The 17210-nt window shown below is 39.3% G+C and overlaps 1 protein-coding gene across 1 annotated transcript; it reads right to left on the minus strand.

Moving 5' to 3' along the window:
* Positions 1 to 305: 305 nt before the first annotated feature.
* Positions 306 to 13432, minus strand: LOC145895003 (uncharacterized). Its single transcript, XM_082983739.1, has 17 exons — positions 13303 to 13432; positions 9561 to 9625; positions 7365 to 7488; positions 7044 to 7101; positions 6523 to 6615; positions 6167 to 6310; positions 5733 to 5818; positions 5236 to 5376; positions 4794 to 5023; positions 4178 to 4318; positions 3938 to 4052; positions 2831 to 2982; positions 2534 to 2679; positions 1814 to 1956; positions 1404 to 1535; positions 1003 to 1151; positions 306 to 924 (listed from the first exon to the last, which is right to left on the minus strand). Exons 1-17 carry the CDS (start codon positions 13421 to 13423, stop codon positions 748 to 750), a joined length of 2217 nt encoding a protein of 738 aa, XP_082839865.1. The 5' UTR covers positions 13424 to 13432; the 3' UTR covers positions 306 to 747.
* Between the last annotated feature and the right edge of the window lie 3778 nt (positions 13433 to 17210).

The following is a 17210-nucleotide window of genomic DNA, read 5'->3' on the forward strand; positions in this document are numbered from 1 at the left end:
TTTAAACTAAAACTTTCAGACATGGGCTCTTTGGTCTCGCCTTGGCTACGCCAATGAATCCATACATGTCAGAAAGCTTTACATCTATTTAGGATACAAGAAAATTTTAAAAATGTTGTTTTTTGCAACTGAAACTGTAAAGCAATTGTCACGACAGCCTTACAGAGTTCCTATAATTAGATTATTATTCACTTAAAATGTAGCCTACTGTTTCAACAAAACTAACAGCGAATTAACATAAAAAAAAATTAATAGTACTCTACTTAAAACTTACTTAAAGGAAAACACGAATTATTACGTGTTCGAAAATTTTTGTATTATAAGAAAAAAACGATAATAGCCACCTTTATGTGAGAAGCATGTACAACACACGACAGTTTAAGAAGGGAATAAATAACAGCACAAGATATATGTATGTATGGCTTCGTACATTGCACATGAAACTGGTTGAATGAAAACAAAACACGAAAGACAGATGTTAGTTCAAGTGTCAAAGTGTCGCAGAAAACGGGGCGTCGTTGTGTCAATAAAGCAAGCAAATGTGCGGAAAAATTGGGCCACTGGCAATAAGTTTGAATAAAGTTTATTGAGTCTTGCTTTATTGCCATTCTGTGCCGTTGTAAATTCATACAAGCAACCGTTTTCAAGTTTTCGCTTCACTCATTACATCACAGTGTTCAACAACATTACAATTCCGCAGTGACGTCACAGCGACCGGCGCACTATTGACGTTGCCGGGTGGACGTCTTATAAACAGTCGTTCACACTCTCGATAATACTCCGTACCCAGCTCTCGTACGACCTCATGCGAGCGTAGATACCCACGTGACCCGGTTCGCCGCACCCAAAGCCAAAAGAAGTAACTCCCGCCAAGTAATGGCTGCCGTCTTCACGCTGGCAGGTCAACGGACCACCAGAGTCACCCTGTGAAAAATTAAACATCTTTAAGTTGTGCTTACGTGGTTTTATAGAGTGTTATGAAAAAACATCAGCCCCACTTACGTAACATGTGTCGGATTGAGCTTCGATAGGATCGCCGGCGCAAAGGTGATGATCTTTTTCAAGGATAGTGTAATTGGTTCCAAGCTTTCTGCAAGTCGAGTAGGACAAGACAGGTACTTCCGCTTCTATAAGCTTCTGTCCGTTTGGTTCTGAAAAACGCAAATGGTTTATTTTAAAATTTTTGCGAGCATGTTTTTGTCTTAGTTTCATCTTGTTAAAGTGAAAGGGTCTTTATATATGGTAGCCTGGGTGCAACGCCTTTTCGACACACCCGTTATTAACAAACAACAACATTAGGCCACGGACTGACAGAGTAGTTGTTTATTACTAGGCCAGAAAAAATAGCCACATATTGGATTTCAAAATTATTGTCACACTTTTGTAAGGATCGTCTTTAATACCTATATAATCTCCCCATCCGGTGATGTAGCACCTCTCACCGGGCTGGGGTTCACTGTCTCCAGGCATGCAGATTGGCATAATGTTGGGATCAGGTTTCACCGGCCATCGCAGCTTCACTAGCGCAACATCAGCTGAAATGCAAGAAATACAACATAAATTTTCTTTTATATACTGTAGCTTACTCTGCACATGTATAGTGAGGCATATGAAGTATTGTCCCTTAAGACAGGGTTCACAAACTGTTTGTAGCAAAAAAAAATATCTAAACTTGAACTTGCTTAAAAGTTTGGTGTTGCAAAATAATTAGAGGATCCAAGTGTGTCGTGATCCTACTAGGTTTTAAAACCTCTGCTTTAAGGATATTTGGAGCGCCGTTGCATCAAGAAAGCAGAACAACACCATGATGTACCTTTAGGAACGTTAATATAGGAATAGTTTTTGTGAACATGGACTCTGGACAATAAGTAGGGCGTTCCCTCTTCGTGTAGACGATTCATTCCGAAAACTACTCGCCAGTTATCGCCTGGGTTATTGTGGTTCACGCGGTAATATCTGCAAGCACAAATTTAAATGTAAACAGTAGTATTATTACTGGGGATGCACCGAAAGTTCGATTTGGCGAATTTATTCGGCCTAAAGTAAGGTTTTAATAAATATTCGGTTTCGGCCGAATATTTTTGCAAAATTCGGCCGAAACCGAAACTTTTCACTGCATGCAACGGAAATACGCTAAGTTTGGAAAAGATTAAAATCATTGATTAAACTGTACGAATGTGTTCGTTTTGTTTGTTTATTGTCACCGAAATGATGAAAATCAACTTTAAGCATTTGGTACAGCAGTCGAGGTTATTCTTTAAGTGCCAATAAAAGGCTGTATGATAAGATTCAAATCAGCACATGTTTTGTTTCAATTTATTACGTTTAAAGAGATGGATACTAAAATTAGTTTCGGTTTATTCGGCCGAATAAAAAAAGGTATTTCGGTGCATCACTAATAATTACGTAACATACGGCCATCAACAAGGTGTGTATAGTTCGTTCTGAAAACAGCATGTTGTACAAGCAGTAAACCCTCAAAAGCTAGCAATTCAAATGTGTACAACTTTTGTTAAAGGCTAAAAACGCTTACGAGTCTTCGCTGCAATGTCCAGCTGTGATGAACCAGTAAGGGGCAATTAGAGAAGCTCCACAAAGATGTTTCCATCCGCAAGAACCACCGTCACAGTCATTATGTTGAAGACTTCCGTGCCAGGGCCAACCGAAGGACGTTGATTCCTGCAGTGTAAATTTTATTTTTTAATGTTGTTATTTTGTTATTGGTAACAGAAACATTAGATTTGTTACTTGTTTTGTAAAATTGATTTGTGATTTTTATTAGCATTCCCTTTATATTCGGATGCTCAGAGTGCAAAGTTTAAAAAATCACCTTTCCGCCAACCACTTTCTTTGATGCCCCCCCTTGACCAGACTCGAGGAAATTCCGTTTCCCGCAGACAGTTGTATTTAAAACATGCGGTCTGGTGCCGTTGCAAGGACCTGGTGAACATTCCTCTGCTTGGACGGCGGGGCCTTCGCAACCTTTATAACGTATTGCAAAAGTAGATTTAATTTCAAGTAAATTGAAAATTTAGGATTGATTGAACAGTTTTTTTTTAACAGTTTTTGTTGAAAAAGGACGAAACAGGACAAATTGCATCTTAAGTCTGTTTGCATTTGGCTTAAATAACATTTAAAACCGGAACCAAAAGCTTTTTTCTTAATAGATGTTCTGCAAATTTTTTGTGAAAAAAATGATTCAAGTTAATCAATCCCATATGCAATTTTAATTGTTACAAGAACAACTTTGTGTCCACGCTTCTGGTTTTAGAATACATGTTTCGCTTTTGTTAAAGCATCTTCAGTTCTACAAACAAAATAAACAGAAAAGACATAGTTGCTAAAATGATAAAACGATAAAAACTGACTGAACAGTAGTAACCTCTGGTTCTAACATACTGAACGACGCTCAAATCAAATGTTACGAGTGACCTACTTTAACAAAAAGCGAAACATGTTTTATGAAACTAAAAGCGTGGACACAAAGTTGTTCTAGTAACATTTAAAATTGCATATGGGATTAATTAACTTGAATCGTTTTTTTCACAAAATATGGGTTAAAAACTCATCAACTGTCTTGCATACCATCAATTAGGAAAAAGGCGTTTTATTACGATTTTAAATGTTATTTAAGCCAAATGTAAAGAGATTTGAGAATGCAATTTGTCTTGTTTCGTCCTTTTTCAATGAAAACTTTTCAAAAAAGACAGCAATCAATCCTAAATTTTAAATTAACTTGAAATTAAATATACTTTTGCGTGGACACAAAGTTGTCCTAGTAACATTTAAAGTTGAATTGAAGGTTAACTTGTGTCGCACGCAAGAAGTGCTGCTGGTGAGGTGGATTTCATGAAGAAAAACATTTTATTGCTACTCAATCCCATATGATGTCAAATTTAAAAATATTTACGTAAATAAGTCCCAAATTCCTACCAACCTGGAACACCTGGCGATCCCCTTCGACAAGTCCGAGTTCTCTTTTTTATACCTGTTTTGCCGCACGTGGCATTGCAGCACCCAAATGAGGACCACTCATTCCAATTCGGGCAACGCTAAAGTAAAAATAGGCACAATGTTATCAAACCCTGAAACTTCACCATATTTTTGAAATTGTATTAGTTTTACTGTCTAATAAAGGAAATGTTTTTTTCTTAATGCCATTGGTTGTGATACATACGTTAATATTACATGACTTTCGTTCCCGATCTGGTCCCAGACAAGGCGGAGCGTAACATTTCCGAGTTTTGTACATAAATCCGCCCCCGCACGTCTTGCTGCAGTCCGAGAAACCGCTCCATGACCCCCACTTCTGGCAACTCTGCGGCGAAAATAAATATTTTGCCATCTTGTTACACTGTTATACATTTATGATAGAAATAAGTCAAAAAATTTTGCCTTTTGTGCAAGAAACTTGGAGTTAACTAATTTGAAAAGGAAAGCCAAAGCTATCATGCCGAAGCATACGTTTTGAACACCACTGTGTTTACTACCAGTGCTAGATAGACCGAATTTGCGTCGGCATGAGTAGCATATTAGCTTTGGCTTTTCTTTTTAATTTAAATCAAGCCGGGTCGTCATAGTTTACGCTGACAAGTTCATAAAGTTTGCATCATTTAAAAGCCCATCGCTTTAGACATGTGTGTTGAGTGGAGAATAAATGTGAGTTCTTTTAAAGCGCCGACTTACATTCCGCCTTTTAATTCCGTTAATGTGCATGTAGCAAGTGTAACACGCACTGAAATAACTTTATTCCCGGTGGAATCGCAAACACAGCAAAATCAATGTTGCTATACCTTTCCCTTGGCCGGAGGACAGGGACGTTCCTCTCTTCTGGAACCCACACACCTCCTGTATTTCGGTATATGGGGAGTTGTATGGAGACAGGCACGAGTGCGAAAGCGTTTACCAGCTCTGTGGCCGCACTTTCCCGTGCAGTGGGTGAAATTGGACCATTGGCTCCAGCACGGCGGCGTGTAACACCCGCGGTACTCGTACGGTTTTCCGCTGCAGGCAGAAATTGGCCCTGGAAGCGTAAATACGTCCACTGTTGTTTTTTCGTTACAATGGTAGAAGCATATATATGATGAAGCCCATGGTAAAAGCGCTATTCAACAGATTTCGTATTTTTTTACATGGTTTTTAAAAAAAAAACTCATCGTTATAACTTATTCCAATCTTAATTTTCACACACTCGTGAAAACCGTCGTAATTGGTACTGAAATAGAGGTAATTTACCGTTGCACGTCCTCATGCGATAACTGATTCCCTTCCCGCACGTCGCGAAGCACGGACTCCAGTTTTTCCATTCCGACCAACATGAGACCACGCATTGCACCGCCTGGGATCGTTCACCTGGACAGCGGTTGGGAGTCACGACTGAATTGAAAATATTTTGTTTAAGTTTAAAACAGTTGGGGATAATGATGTGTTTCAATTGGCCAATTGATATTTTATAACTTGACAAGTGAACTCGGACCGATTCACTTTCGTCTTCATTATTTATTCTTTGCTTAAAAAATTAAAACAAGTCGGACTATTATTGATATTCCAAAGAATTTACGCTGACAAAGTTCATAACTTTGTTCTATGTAAACACCCATCGTTTTAGATGTGTGATAAGTGCCAAGAAAATGTGATTTCGCTTTAAGCCCTGAGTGTAAACGGGGATCAACCGAACTTTGTGTCAAGCCGGGATGAAAACCACATTTGTGACAAAAACACGTTGACCTTACATTGGTAACTTTGCTCCAACTGGGCTGAGTGTGTTATTCTCAGGATACTGGTACCGCCCGGTGAGTCAACTCCAAGGTTCACAGACCTGTGATGTACAGAACGACATTAAAATCAAGTTCAACGCACGGACATGTCGAAAAAAAATCTTACATTGAGAAACGATGACCAACTTCAAAAACGTTATGCAAAATGTTGTGCTGCAGTAATTGATACCTTACATGAAATTTACACTAAGTTTCGTTTGAGTTTTGTGTGAATTTACTCCATGAAACAAAAATTTATGAAATGAGGCGGTCACCAAGCAGTGCATGGTGACTATTTAAAAAAAATCAACATAGTACGATGTGCGTATATAAGTTGACATGCAAAGTCATTGACAGTTTGACAAAAATTGTGAACTCGTACGTTTCGAGAAATCCTATCAGCAACCTACCTCACAATGCAATCTCTACTTCTGTGCTTTAGTCCTATTCCACACAAAGCTGAACATGCGCCCCACGGATGCCAAGTACTCCAAGCTGGACACGTTTTTCCCATGCGACAGTTTCGGTGTTCCCTGAAATGGCCTACGCAAAGCCTGCAATAAAAATAGTATGATGAAGAAGGGATTAACTTCTGACTACTGTTCCAAGAAAATTTCCAAGAAACATTGAACTAATATCGACAAACAAAGCAACAGAATATAAGATAGCTTGTAAAGAAAATGGCTGTACAAAAACTTCGCAGTATTTTTAACAACAAAAATTTGTTAAAATAAACTCAACACACAATTTAAAAAAAAAAACCTACCTCCCGTCCGTTCGCAGGCACCTTCTGTCCCGGTGCTGCACACCTTGACCACAAGAGGCGCTGCAGCTGCTCCACTGACCCCAGTTGCTCCACCTATTGGTAACAACAAGTTTTAGTTGAAGCAAAACACCAGTGTTGTTTTGGGATCGTTAAAGGTAATATTAAGTTGGAAATGACGCTGATGATTTGTCTTCAGTGAAAACGGGTAGCGCAGCGATGTTTAACCATAAATCCGATTATTGGATTCCTATACAGTAAAGCAATAATATGAACTCTACTTAACGGTGGATTCAAGGTTGGTCTTTGTAATGTTTTCTAGAACTACCGAAATTACCACAGCACCCGCAACTTTAACGTGATATGTTGTGTGACTAACTACACGCCTACTGCGCACTGACAGGAATTCGAGTCAATTTGCATGTAAGCGTTCCAAGATTTAAAATATTTACTGTGGCCGCTGAACCCCGCCCAGTTGGGAGCACGTTTCGCAGAAAGTTTCATTTTATTTTATCCGATCTTACCTCGTGTTTCCCTGCGTTTGGGGTACGCAGGGTAGACAGCGGCGGATTAGGACAAGCGCTGAAAATACATAAGTAAAGGTAAAGCATAACTATGGGAGTGCACGTGCCAAGAGATATATGTGAAGGTTTGCGATTTTCAAATGTATTTTGCTCATGACTCATGCGGATTAAAATTATCACGAGAAAGGTGATTTCCGACGTTTTTTTAGCGAAACCAAGTCAGGTTAAATGCAAAAAGTAAAACAGTCGCCATAAAAATAACCCACTCACAACAGGTTATACGTGAATGATCAAAAATTAAAAAAAGATTCTTTTGCTTACGTTCCAAGCATGTCTTTTCGGCGGTACTTCCGTGACAAAACCTTTTTCTCCTTTGATAACCGATCTTGCCGCATGTGGAGGAATTGCACGGCGACCACATTACCCATGACGAAAGAAATGGATACTGTGGAGGCGAAACACAAGTTGTAGAACATATAAGTTGGTTGAGTCAGCCCCTTATACCGTGAAAGCTATGGGTTAGCTGCGCCAAATTATTGATCATGGCGCAAGTTTTTTGCACAGACGTATAAACAAACCACTTTTATTGTCTCAATGTTGTGAATAAAGAAGATAGTCATCTTCTGAAAAATATTCAACTTCCTTTAACATAGTAGGTTTGCTGCGTTCTTGCTTACGCACAAATATTATTGACGCTTTGATCAATGCGATCACACGCAGTTATTTGTTGTTGCGTGGTTGGATAAGGTTTTCGACGGTCGGATGACTTTACAGGTTTGTCGACCTTGTTGTTTCGATGCTGTTTTTTTGTATACGCTTAAATTCCGCGGTTTGTTTGAAATTTAGTAGCTACTGCACAAATTTAAGTTTAAAGAATTGCAGCCAATACCTTGAATTTAAGTTTGAATTTTAGAAACAGTTGATTATTCCAACGTTTGTTTATTCGCAAATTCACCTCTCATAAATCATTAAATTATATTTTTGCTTTAATAACGGGTGTACATATTGTCGAGCAGTCTGGACGGATGCCATATCTCACTCAAAAGAATCTTTGTTGTAAAATTATATATTTATTTGGGTCAAACGATCACGCGCACATTTGTGTGACAAGAAAATCCGATTTTAATTGTCTGTCGGTTTTGACTGTCGATCCTGATGTCGTAAACAAGTTTCGATTTTTTTGGGCTGCGAACGCCGGTTATTTCTCTTTGTCAGGAAAGAGACTGTACCGATAAAATGCCCAGTTTGCTTTATTTACACAACTAAAAAATAGCTGCGTGAGCGCTTTTTATGGCATAAAAACTCTACGTGGTCAGTCGCGTTGCCGAAAGAGCGGCAATAAAAGTGGATGTAACGGTACACCGGACCGGACCGATTTTCTTGGAATTGCGCCGTGATTTTTTCCATGTATTCGAAGCGAGGCCAACCACAAGCAAACAATACCGCGGACGTCAATTCTCGACCCGACACCACGCCCGGCGTCCGCGTCATGACCGAATCCTGTTTTCGATTAAGCGAAAGATTAAAATCGTTATTCGCCTTTCGTAAAATTCTTATGTAATCTTTGCCTAATGGCAAAGGGGACTACATGGTCTGAATTCGTGCTTTAGTGGCATCGCAATTGCAAATGTTAAAGATTTTTAATTTTGGAGCGGTCGACCAATCCTCCGGAAATGGCTTAAACTTCGTGAGGCGTCTAAGACTACGCGGTTTTCTTGAAGAATTTTGCGTACATTCGATTACGACGTCTCGTCATAGCCGTTGCTCTTATGTATGCACACATGACGCGGTAAGCTGATTAAGAGGTTTGCTTTGGCAAGTTCATGTACGTTTGTGGTCCATAGACTTGACCACCATTTTGTACAAGACTTTGATGGTGTTTGGTTCGCGAGAAGTTACGGACAAGGTAATACTGGTTGGTGACATTGTTTATTCATATTTAATTCGATTATCTCTTCAAGGCATTTATTCACATACACAGAGTGTATTTCTCTTTGTCCACAAGCTGGCGCAAGGTTTTGAGGCGCAAAACCGACAACATCACAACAACAAAAACATAATTCCAATGTCATGAGTCTCTTGTCCTTACATTTATACAAACTGCATGTTTGAGGTCATTTAATCAAACCAGGCGCTTGCATGCACTTAAAGATACTTTAAATCGTATGTTTTGCGGCTTGGCAAACCTCCCCCGCACAAATAGAGACATAGCAGTCTTGGTTTCGGGAGTAGAAACTTCTCGTGTTTTGTGGCACATATCGCGAGAATTGAGACTTTTTCAAGGATCTTTCGGGCTAGAAACAGCTTTAAAGTTGGCCGCAGGAACTTGGTGTCATACTTTTCACTGGCATAAAGTAGGTGTTTTCCTCTCAAAGACTTGTATTATGTGTAAGCCATTTCGATTGTCAACAAGTAAATATGACTAAATTTAAACGTATCGAACTGAAACTGACGGAATGTACATGCAGAACGTTTGAAACCTAGACGGAAACAAATCATTTTACAAAATTCACTTACCACGGTGCGTCTTCGGCGGCGAAGCAGTGACGAGGCATCGATGACGTCATGCACGAAATCTGGCTCTAAAAAACATAAAGAATAAACTTTAATCCCTAAGAGCCCTTCCTACATTTATTTTAAGGTACAATATTTATATAAGGTGCGTTCACCGGCGTCCCTTGACGCTATTTCAACTGTTCAGATTAAAGTTTGATGGTGCATGAGTATGGTCACTGACATAGATTGTGACTTTTCTTTTCAAGGAAAAAGCACTGGAGTTTCTGGCGAAGGACCCTTCTTTGGAGCATTGGAAATTTGCGCCAGGCACTTGCCTCATAGACCTCTGTCATATTGCCGGCGCTCTGAGCTTACCTTAAACTTTAGATTAAAAATTTCAAGCTTTAAAGAACTTGGCAGGTGATTATTATTGTTGTGTGGTAATCAATGTGTCATTATACCTATATACGTGCATGCTCGGCATCCCACAAACGCACCGACAAAAAATGGGTGACCAAATAAAAAACGTTTAACCACTTGAAGTCTCTGTCTTCAGTTAAACCAATGGGTATAATCAAACAGCCACAACCACAATTGCCAATTTGTATGTCCACAGCCTACAATTAGCGCGGATTTTCCAAATGAAATCACGATGTTGTCACCTGGATATGAGGTACGAAAGCGTGCTTTGACGATCGAGAAGCGTGCGCTTGCAATTTGATCGACCGAAACCACAAGCAACTCCGGTAAATTATGAAAATAGTTGCCATCCATGCCCGCCGTATTTTCAAACAGACGACCGCATCCTTACCATTGCCATTTCACGACCGTTAAACCTGGGCGGTTTTTCTTAAAAACTCTCCAAAGCTGAAGAGCACCTTGCTTCATCTTTTAATTGGATCAAAAACGCCACACTTATGAAGTTTACTCACACTAAGCATATTTTACACCTGCGTCTGCTTGGTACCACGATCCAGGCAAGAAGAGGAATGCGGGTTTTCCCGAGTTAACGACGATAATGTAACCAAAACTGTCGGTCGTCTGTAGGCCTTCATGTAAATGCAAACTTAAAAAAAACACCCATAAAGTAGTCGCATTTTCCCCCTTACAGGTTCATAAATGCTTTACTTTTTAAAGTTACAGGGGTTTGGCGCAGTTGGAAAAATACGCATTAGAGTAGTGATCCCTAGTTTCAAAACTCTGTGTCGCAAGCATCCCTTGACAAATCAGATAATGCATTTATTTCCCGACATTTTTAAACGATACTTTGTTTTTTGTCACTGCAGGAACTCAAACGCAGCTTTGCAGTGTGATGTGACCAATGTAATTAAAGCTTCGTAAACCTATTTTTTCTTCTGCGAATTTACATAGCAATCATTGTTTGTGCGGCAATTTCTAGGAGAACAAGTTTTTTTCTCTTTCGGTTATATTTTTGATTGGAAGATACAAACATCGTCAAACATCGTTCGCAATTGAAAAGGCCAAAACTAATAACTCTTCACAGGAACTCAAAGTTGCAAGTGCTTGGGAAGAAAAAGTTAAAATGATCACGTCTTTAATTGGCTGTGGCGTTTTCATATCAAGTGGACATAATACATATTAAAATTTTCTGAGAAACATCCTACGTATTTGCCAATCAATTTCACAATTTTACCAATCGGGAATAGCTTAATTTTATGACTTTGTTTTTAAAGATTTTGACAAATTAACTTTTCGAAATGTCAAAGGTATCATCAACAAAAGGCAAGTGGCATAGGACTTCTTCTTGAAAATAAAGAATTGTCGCAAACATGGTTTCTGGCGAGCCGAGCAGAGGTACGCCGGAGAATCAACTTTATCTTTTGCGTGACTTCGACCAAAATATGTTTTCGCCTTTCTAGATCGCCCAAGGGTGCTGTTATTCACCACATGTACTCGGGGAAGTTAAAATCAACGAAGGTTAGTGTATTTCGCAGCGCAATCTGTTGATGAGATCCAGGTTCCAGCCATCGAGCTACGCTGAAGCGGATCCCGTGTTTATTTCCAGTAAATTTTGCGGAATCAAGTTTCGGCTGAAAATTTTGGCGAAAAGTGGGCTAGGCCGGATAGGTGCGGATTTCTGATTTTTTTTTCTGCATGTCCGTTACTAGATTTAGCGATAATAGTAAATCTAGGAAATTTTGCACGACCCGCAGAAATTGTCTCGCCGAGGCGATTGCAATTATTTGTAAAAAAATGTTTAAATCAATTTATCATTTTGAGAACAAACAGACTGGCCTATAGTGCTGGAAGCATTTATATTGACGTTAGTCAGGCCAGCTTTATCTTAACTGCGTGGAGCTAGAACAACTGCGCCATTTTAAACTGATGATGCCATCCACGAGTTTTTGTCGAAACGTCTTAAATATACAAAACACGTCAATGTTTTTAGCACTATGGGTCAGTCTTTTTATTCTCAGAATTGTGAGTAAATCTGTCATCAGTGTCCCAATATATCATTTATTCTTAACAAGACGTTTCACATCGAGCTCGCAGGTTCAAATTAAAACAATAATGGAACGTAAATATTTCATGGTGGCTAATTAGATACATATACAGTCTCGTAAGAAGTACCGAACTGTTCACACACTCTTATCGTTCAAATCAAGTTCAAATCACTTCTCTTGGCTTGATCTGACGTTGATAAATGTGACGATAACGCGGAAGGATTTTGGCGTAGTTGATATGCCCCAAACAAACCGGCGTTGCAGTGTCTCGCTTTTACGCCAAGCAGGGCAGGTTAAACAATGCATGTATCGTATACAGGAATTTTTTACTTATAACTAGGAAAGTGTAAGTGTCAATTCTGTTAAAAACGTGGCAATCTGGTGCTGTATTGCTGGGTTGTTAGCGATGGTGCTGCACAGAATTGGACAAAACGTGCATATGCTAATATTTTGAAGTATACACACACTGAAAAATGTTTTGTTATTACTGAAAATCCAATTGAATTTTCGAATTTAAACCACATGACGATTTATGGCTCAATGATTCAATGATACGAAAGTACGAATTCCCCATGTTCGCTACAAACGTTGTTCTTGTTTACAAACGGAAGATACTTTTACACCGGGTCACAAAGTTTTTTTCCAAACTTGTTCCACATATGAGCCTATGTAACATAGAAATATGTGCGAATATTAACGCTACGATTTCGTGTAGTATTTCAACTCAAATTTATATCAAAAATAACAGGCGGTTGCCCTGTTTACACCTAATCATTAAAATTCGCACACCTTTCTGTTTTACACAGACTTATATGTGGGTCAAGTTTGGAAGAAACTTTGTGACCCGGTGTAGTAGTATTTTCCTTTACAAACAGACTGGAGCGAAAATTACATAAAGATAGAAGCAATTACTACAATGATGACATTGTTTCGAACAAAATGAATCGCTCATTACATTTCCGCCTTTTGAAATTCTTGGCCAGGAATTAATCATGTTGTTTGAATGTAAGTTTCGCAAAGCTCTTTTCACATTCGATTCTTTGTGAAATGAACGGGAAAGTTGTTTTGTTTTTGTTTCAAAACAATTACTTCTGCAAAATCTTTGTTTCGAGGTTTACGATAAGGGATCATTCATGCTTGTTAATTGATTCTGTGAAACAAACTGTTGCAACGGGCCCTGACGATTTCGTCCTTATGTATAATTATACCACAATCATAGAAACGTTAATTTCCAGGCTAAAACCTGTCAGTCTTACAGTATTTACTGTTTTAAGAGATGTTTTAAGACAAGCACTTACCCACACGTGCGAGATCCCTCTTCGTCCTAACTTCCAAGTCGTGATCGACAAATGACATGCTTAGGGTTGGGAAAATATGCCCGATCGTTACCATCAGAAACATCACAATTACTGAACTCATTTTTATGGATTAATGGTGTTAAGCGCTAAAATCATTTAAACATGTTATTTACTCCATTGCCAGCGTTACACACACCATACGTCAAACAGAAATGTATTACTACAAAGTATATCTTGGACACATGACATGATTCTGCCATTCAGGCGCACATTAATTAAAAACAATAGTATTTAAATCAATTTAGAATAAGTACAACTTGGTGAAAAATATCAGCAGCTCTTACTGTTATCGCATACAAATAAAGTCGCCAATTCGGAGAAGCATATACGCTCTGCTTATCCCAAGCTAAACTTAAACTTACACGGTCCTCATAACTACGGCACTGGAGCCGCCATCTGACTGTGGAGCGAAGAACTGCGCGTCCTTTTAACTCCTCTCCGCTTCGTTTAGCGAGCGTTGTAACCAGGATTCGCGTGCTGTGCCCGCCCAAATGGCTGCGACCGCCGGCCGCAAGCAGCTTTTTGTATATTTACACGCGAACGTACAACACGCGTCGAAGGAGCCTAATCACCTAGACGCGCACCTCGCCCTGCGGAAGAACTCGAACGCGGGAGGTCAAAGTCTTGTGGTTGTTTTTTCCACTGAAGTTGATTCGAAGTCGGGCAGTTCGGTTTGAACAACGTGCTGCAACACCACTGGCCATCTAATACACATATTCATGAGCAAATCGCAACCACCTCCGTGTTTTGTGTGTCCTGCAGCTGCATCTGTGTTGTGACCACGAAATTTTTAGTTCGTGTGAAGAAGTTAACCATGGAGTCACGAACGATGTCATGCGAGTTCTTTTTCGAGCTAAATCTTGCCAGGGACCAGGTTTACGGTTTTATTGTAATAACAGAAGCAAAACTTCTGAAAATCACCGATAGGATTTAGAACAAAATCAAATTTTTGGGGAGCCACTGACCAAAGGAGTTTTTTTGTTTTTCTGGGTCTTGCAAACTTTGGTAATGGGTTTCCGGTAAAAAATTTCAAGAAGAATAAAAGTGGACGTGGCTTTATAGGCAAACATTACGCAACAACATAGTAAGCTTACTAAATACATTTAAAACTGTTTTTAATTGCTTTATTTTTAGTAGAAACTGCAATATACGCGAATTGATTTCAGTCAGCGTGGAGTTCGAACCCGTGCCCTACAGCTAAAAACTTAATATTCCCTGAACGGCCAATAGAACACCGACCCAAAAAGTGGGGCCAAAATCACCTGCGACCACACCTCGCCGTCTGCGGGCTGGACCTCCAAAAGTCTTCGAATATTTGATACAGATTACGCATCGACCTTCAGTGCAACGGATTAAGCGCGTTCCGCCAGCTTTCGTCATTGTTTGTATAGACTCAAAACAGCCTCGTTGCATTACCAGAAGCGTCTGTTTGAGCTTCAAAGGACACGACACCAAGTTCCGTAGATGGTCACCTGATTGTGCCCGGCGACGCCCGCAGGCTCTCGTACATTAGGCAAAGTGTTTGGCTGCCACTTCTCCATTTTGTTTAATTGGCGACATTAGGCGCGTGCGCAACATGCGACCTTGGCTTCGTAATGAGGCGCTGAGTTCGCACACAAATGCACTGCGTGACGGTGATCCCCCTTCTTTGAGAAAAAAATGACGCATTTGGCGGATGAAGTGAATGAAAATAAGAAAAAGCAGAAAATGTGAGCAAAGTTTTGTGGGCCCTGATGCTGTGAGAGATGCATCTTATTACACAAGGCCAACAAGATTTCCTTTACGAAGTACACCAATCTCAGATTGTTTTGAAAGAATTAACGCCAATAAATAAGATGGCTGTCGATCCAACATTTAAGAAGACACATTTATGCGCGACCTGAATTAGAATCCATTGTTATAATGATAACATGTTGTCGATAAGTGTGTATTGGAATAAAAGCCTCTCTGAAATACCTGAATTGGTTTGCAACTACCACGTCAAGCACTGTACTGAACGATATTCCCCGATCTGGAAACTTCATCCCTGGCACCTACTGTACATGCAACTAAATATTTCATTCCTAAAGAAAAGTGATGAGTAAGAAAGGACAGTTTTTTTTCCGAAATTTTTATTATAAAACTGCTTACGTATTTGTAAATAAAAATATAATGAAAAAAACGCTCTCGTAGGGCCTATAACTACATGTCAAGAGTCAATGGTAATTTTGATGGAAAATTAGTTTGCTATATCTTTTTGTAAAAAACTAATTCACTTTCTTCAATTTGCCGTGTCAGTCTCTGGTCTATGCTTACACTGCTTGCTGGTGCACTGTTTTTGTAAGAGACTGACTGGTAAATAACTTTATTATAGCACGAGCTTTCGCGAGCTTGATCTCGCTTCTTCAGGTGCAGTAAATAGCGTGTCAAATAAACTGCGGAACGTCGCTAAAACAAGAAAGAAAAAGGGGGAAATCGCACGAAAAGGTGATCATTGTTGGTCACTTAGTGCCCGTGGCATCATGGTGAGTGACTCATGAAGCCCCAGTCTCTGTTGAGGCCGTGATTGACAGCGTCAAATTTTGCATTTACTGCACCTGAAGAAGCGAGATAAAGCTCGCGAAAGCTCGTGCTGTAATAAAGTTATTTATCAGTCAGTCTCTTACAAAAACAGTGCACCAGCAAGAATTATAGGTGTAAAAAATTAGTACAATACAAACTTGCTGTTTTCGACATTTTTAATTACTGCATAGCCTATTGTTGTTTAATATATATCTTAGTTCTTGCCAAAAAGACGATCGTACTGGACAGAATATTGGTTTGTGAATTGGAATACAATATAAATAAAACGGTATAATTGCTATTAAAAATTTCGAATCTATGGAAAATAACCACAAAGGTTTGTGCCTCAGTCGCAGCGTAACAGCTGCTAAATTGTTGAAAAGCGAATTTTTTATTTGAGAATACCTGAGAAGAATGTTGCAGAAACCTGTTCTGTGAGATTTGTGCAAAAAATTGGCAACAGTCGATCGCAGCCATTTTGTATTCACAGGTGATAAAAGATAATGCCAGTCATAAGGGGTTACGCCCGAATTTGCATATTTAATTGCAAGGAAACCGACCTTCAACAGTGACCATGTGTGTGCACATCAAACAAGTTTGGTGGTCCAAATCTGATACAGACGTAAGATTAGCGAGAACTTGATTGGCTGTTATATGGTTTTGGAGAATTACCCTGGTTTATCTATTAGAACCACACGGGAAACTTTGTAAAAGCATCGTTCGTGGCATTTGCGACATACGTTAGATCACACCGCCAACTGGAGCAAAAGTGAAGGGCGTGGCATTACGATAACCTTTTACGGGTGGGTTTTAAAGTTAATTGCGATCTTTTAGTCGATTTAATACTTAACCATCATTAATTTTAAGTTCTGTTTAAAGCGCAAAATATTTTGTCTTGCTTCAATGATGTTATGAATTGGCTTTAACAAAAACAAAATTAAACAAAAGGTTCACAGGCTTCGCAGCCAAGGCATTGCAGCCAAGCTGGATCAACCACTTTTCCCGACAAGTCGGAGCGAGATCTGAAAAACCAAGCTCCCGGTGAGGTTTGAACTCACGACCCTGGGCTAACCAGGCCCAACGCTCTACAAAAATTAAACATTTTTGATTTTTATCAAGTAACAAAAATAAATTCTATTTGAACAAGTAATACTGACGATACCGAATTGTAGGCGAAATATATATATCAGAAACAACAGAAAGACAAATGACTTAAGTTTTCTCTTGTATAACTTGTTAAAAATTCAGATACTAAGTCTTTGTTGTCCAGAAGACTGTCGGGAGATTCCTATACATATTTGAGTTCG

Source organism: Ascidia mentula, chromosome 3 (assembly GCF_947561715.1).
Source record: "Ascidia mentula chromosome 3, kaAscMent1.1, whole genome shotgun sequence".
Classification (NCBI taxonomy): domain Eukaryota; kingdom Metazoa; phylum Chordata; class Ascidiacea; order Phlebobranchia; family Ascidiidae; genus Ascidia; species Ascidia mentula.

What these genes read in the sequence shown, in the direction of transcription:
- LOC145895003 (XM_082983739.1), bottom strand. Translation starts at nt 13,423, where the DNA reads ATGAGTTCAGTAATTGTGATGTTTCTGATGGTAACGATCGGGCATATT. An exon ending in CGAAAAGACATGCTTGGAAC is followed by an intron (nt 7,102 to 7,364) that starts GTAAGCAAAAGA and finishes ATGTATTTTCAG; the next exon opens with CGCTTGTCCTAATCCGCCGC. An exon ending in GGGATCGCCAGGTGTTCCAG is followed by an intron (nt 2,983 to 3,937) that starts GTTGGTAGGAAT and finishes TACGTTATAAAG; the next exon opens with GTTGCGAAGGCCCCGCCGTC.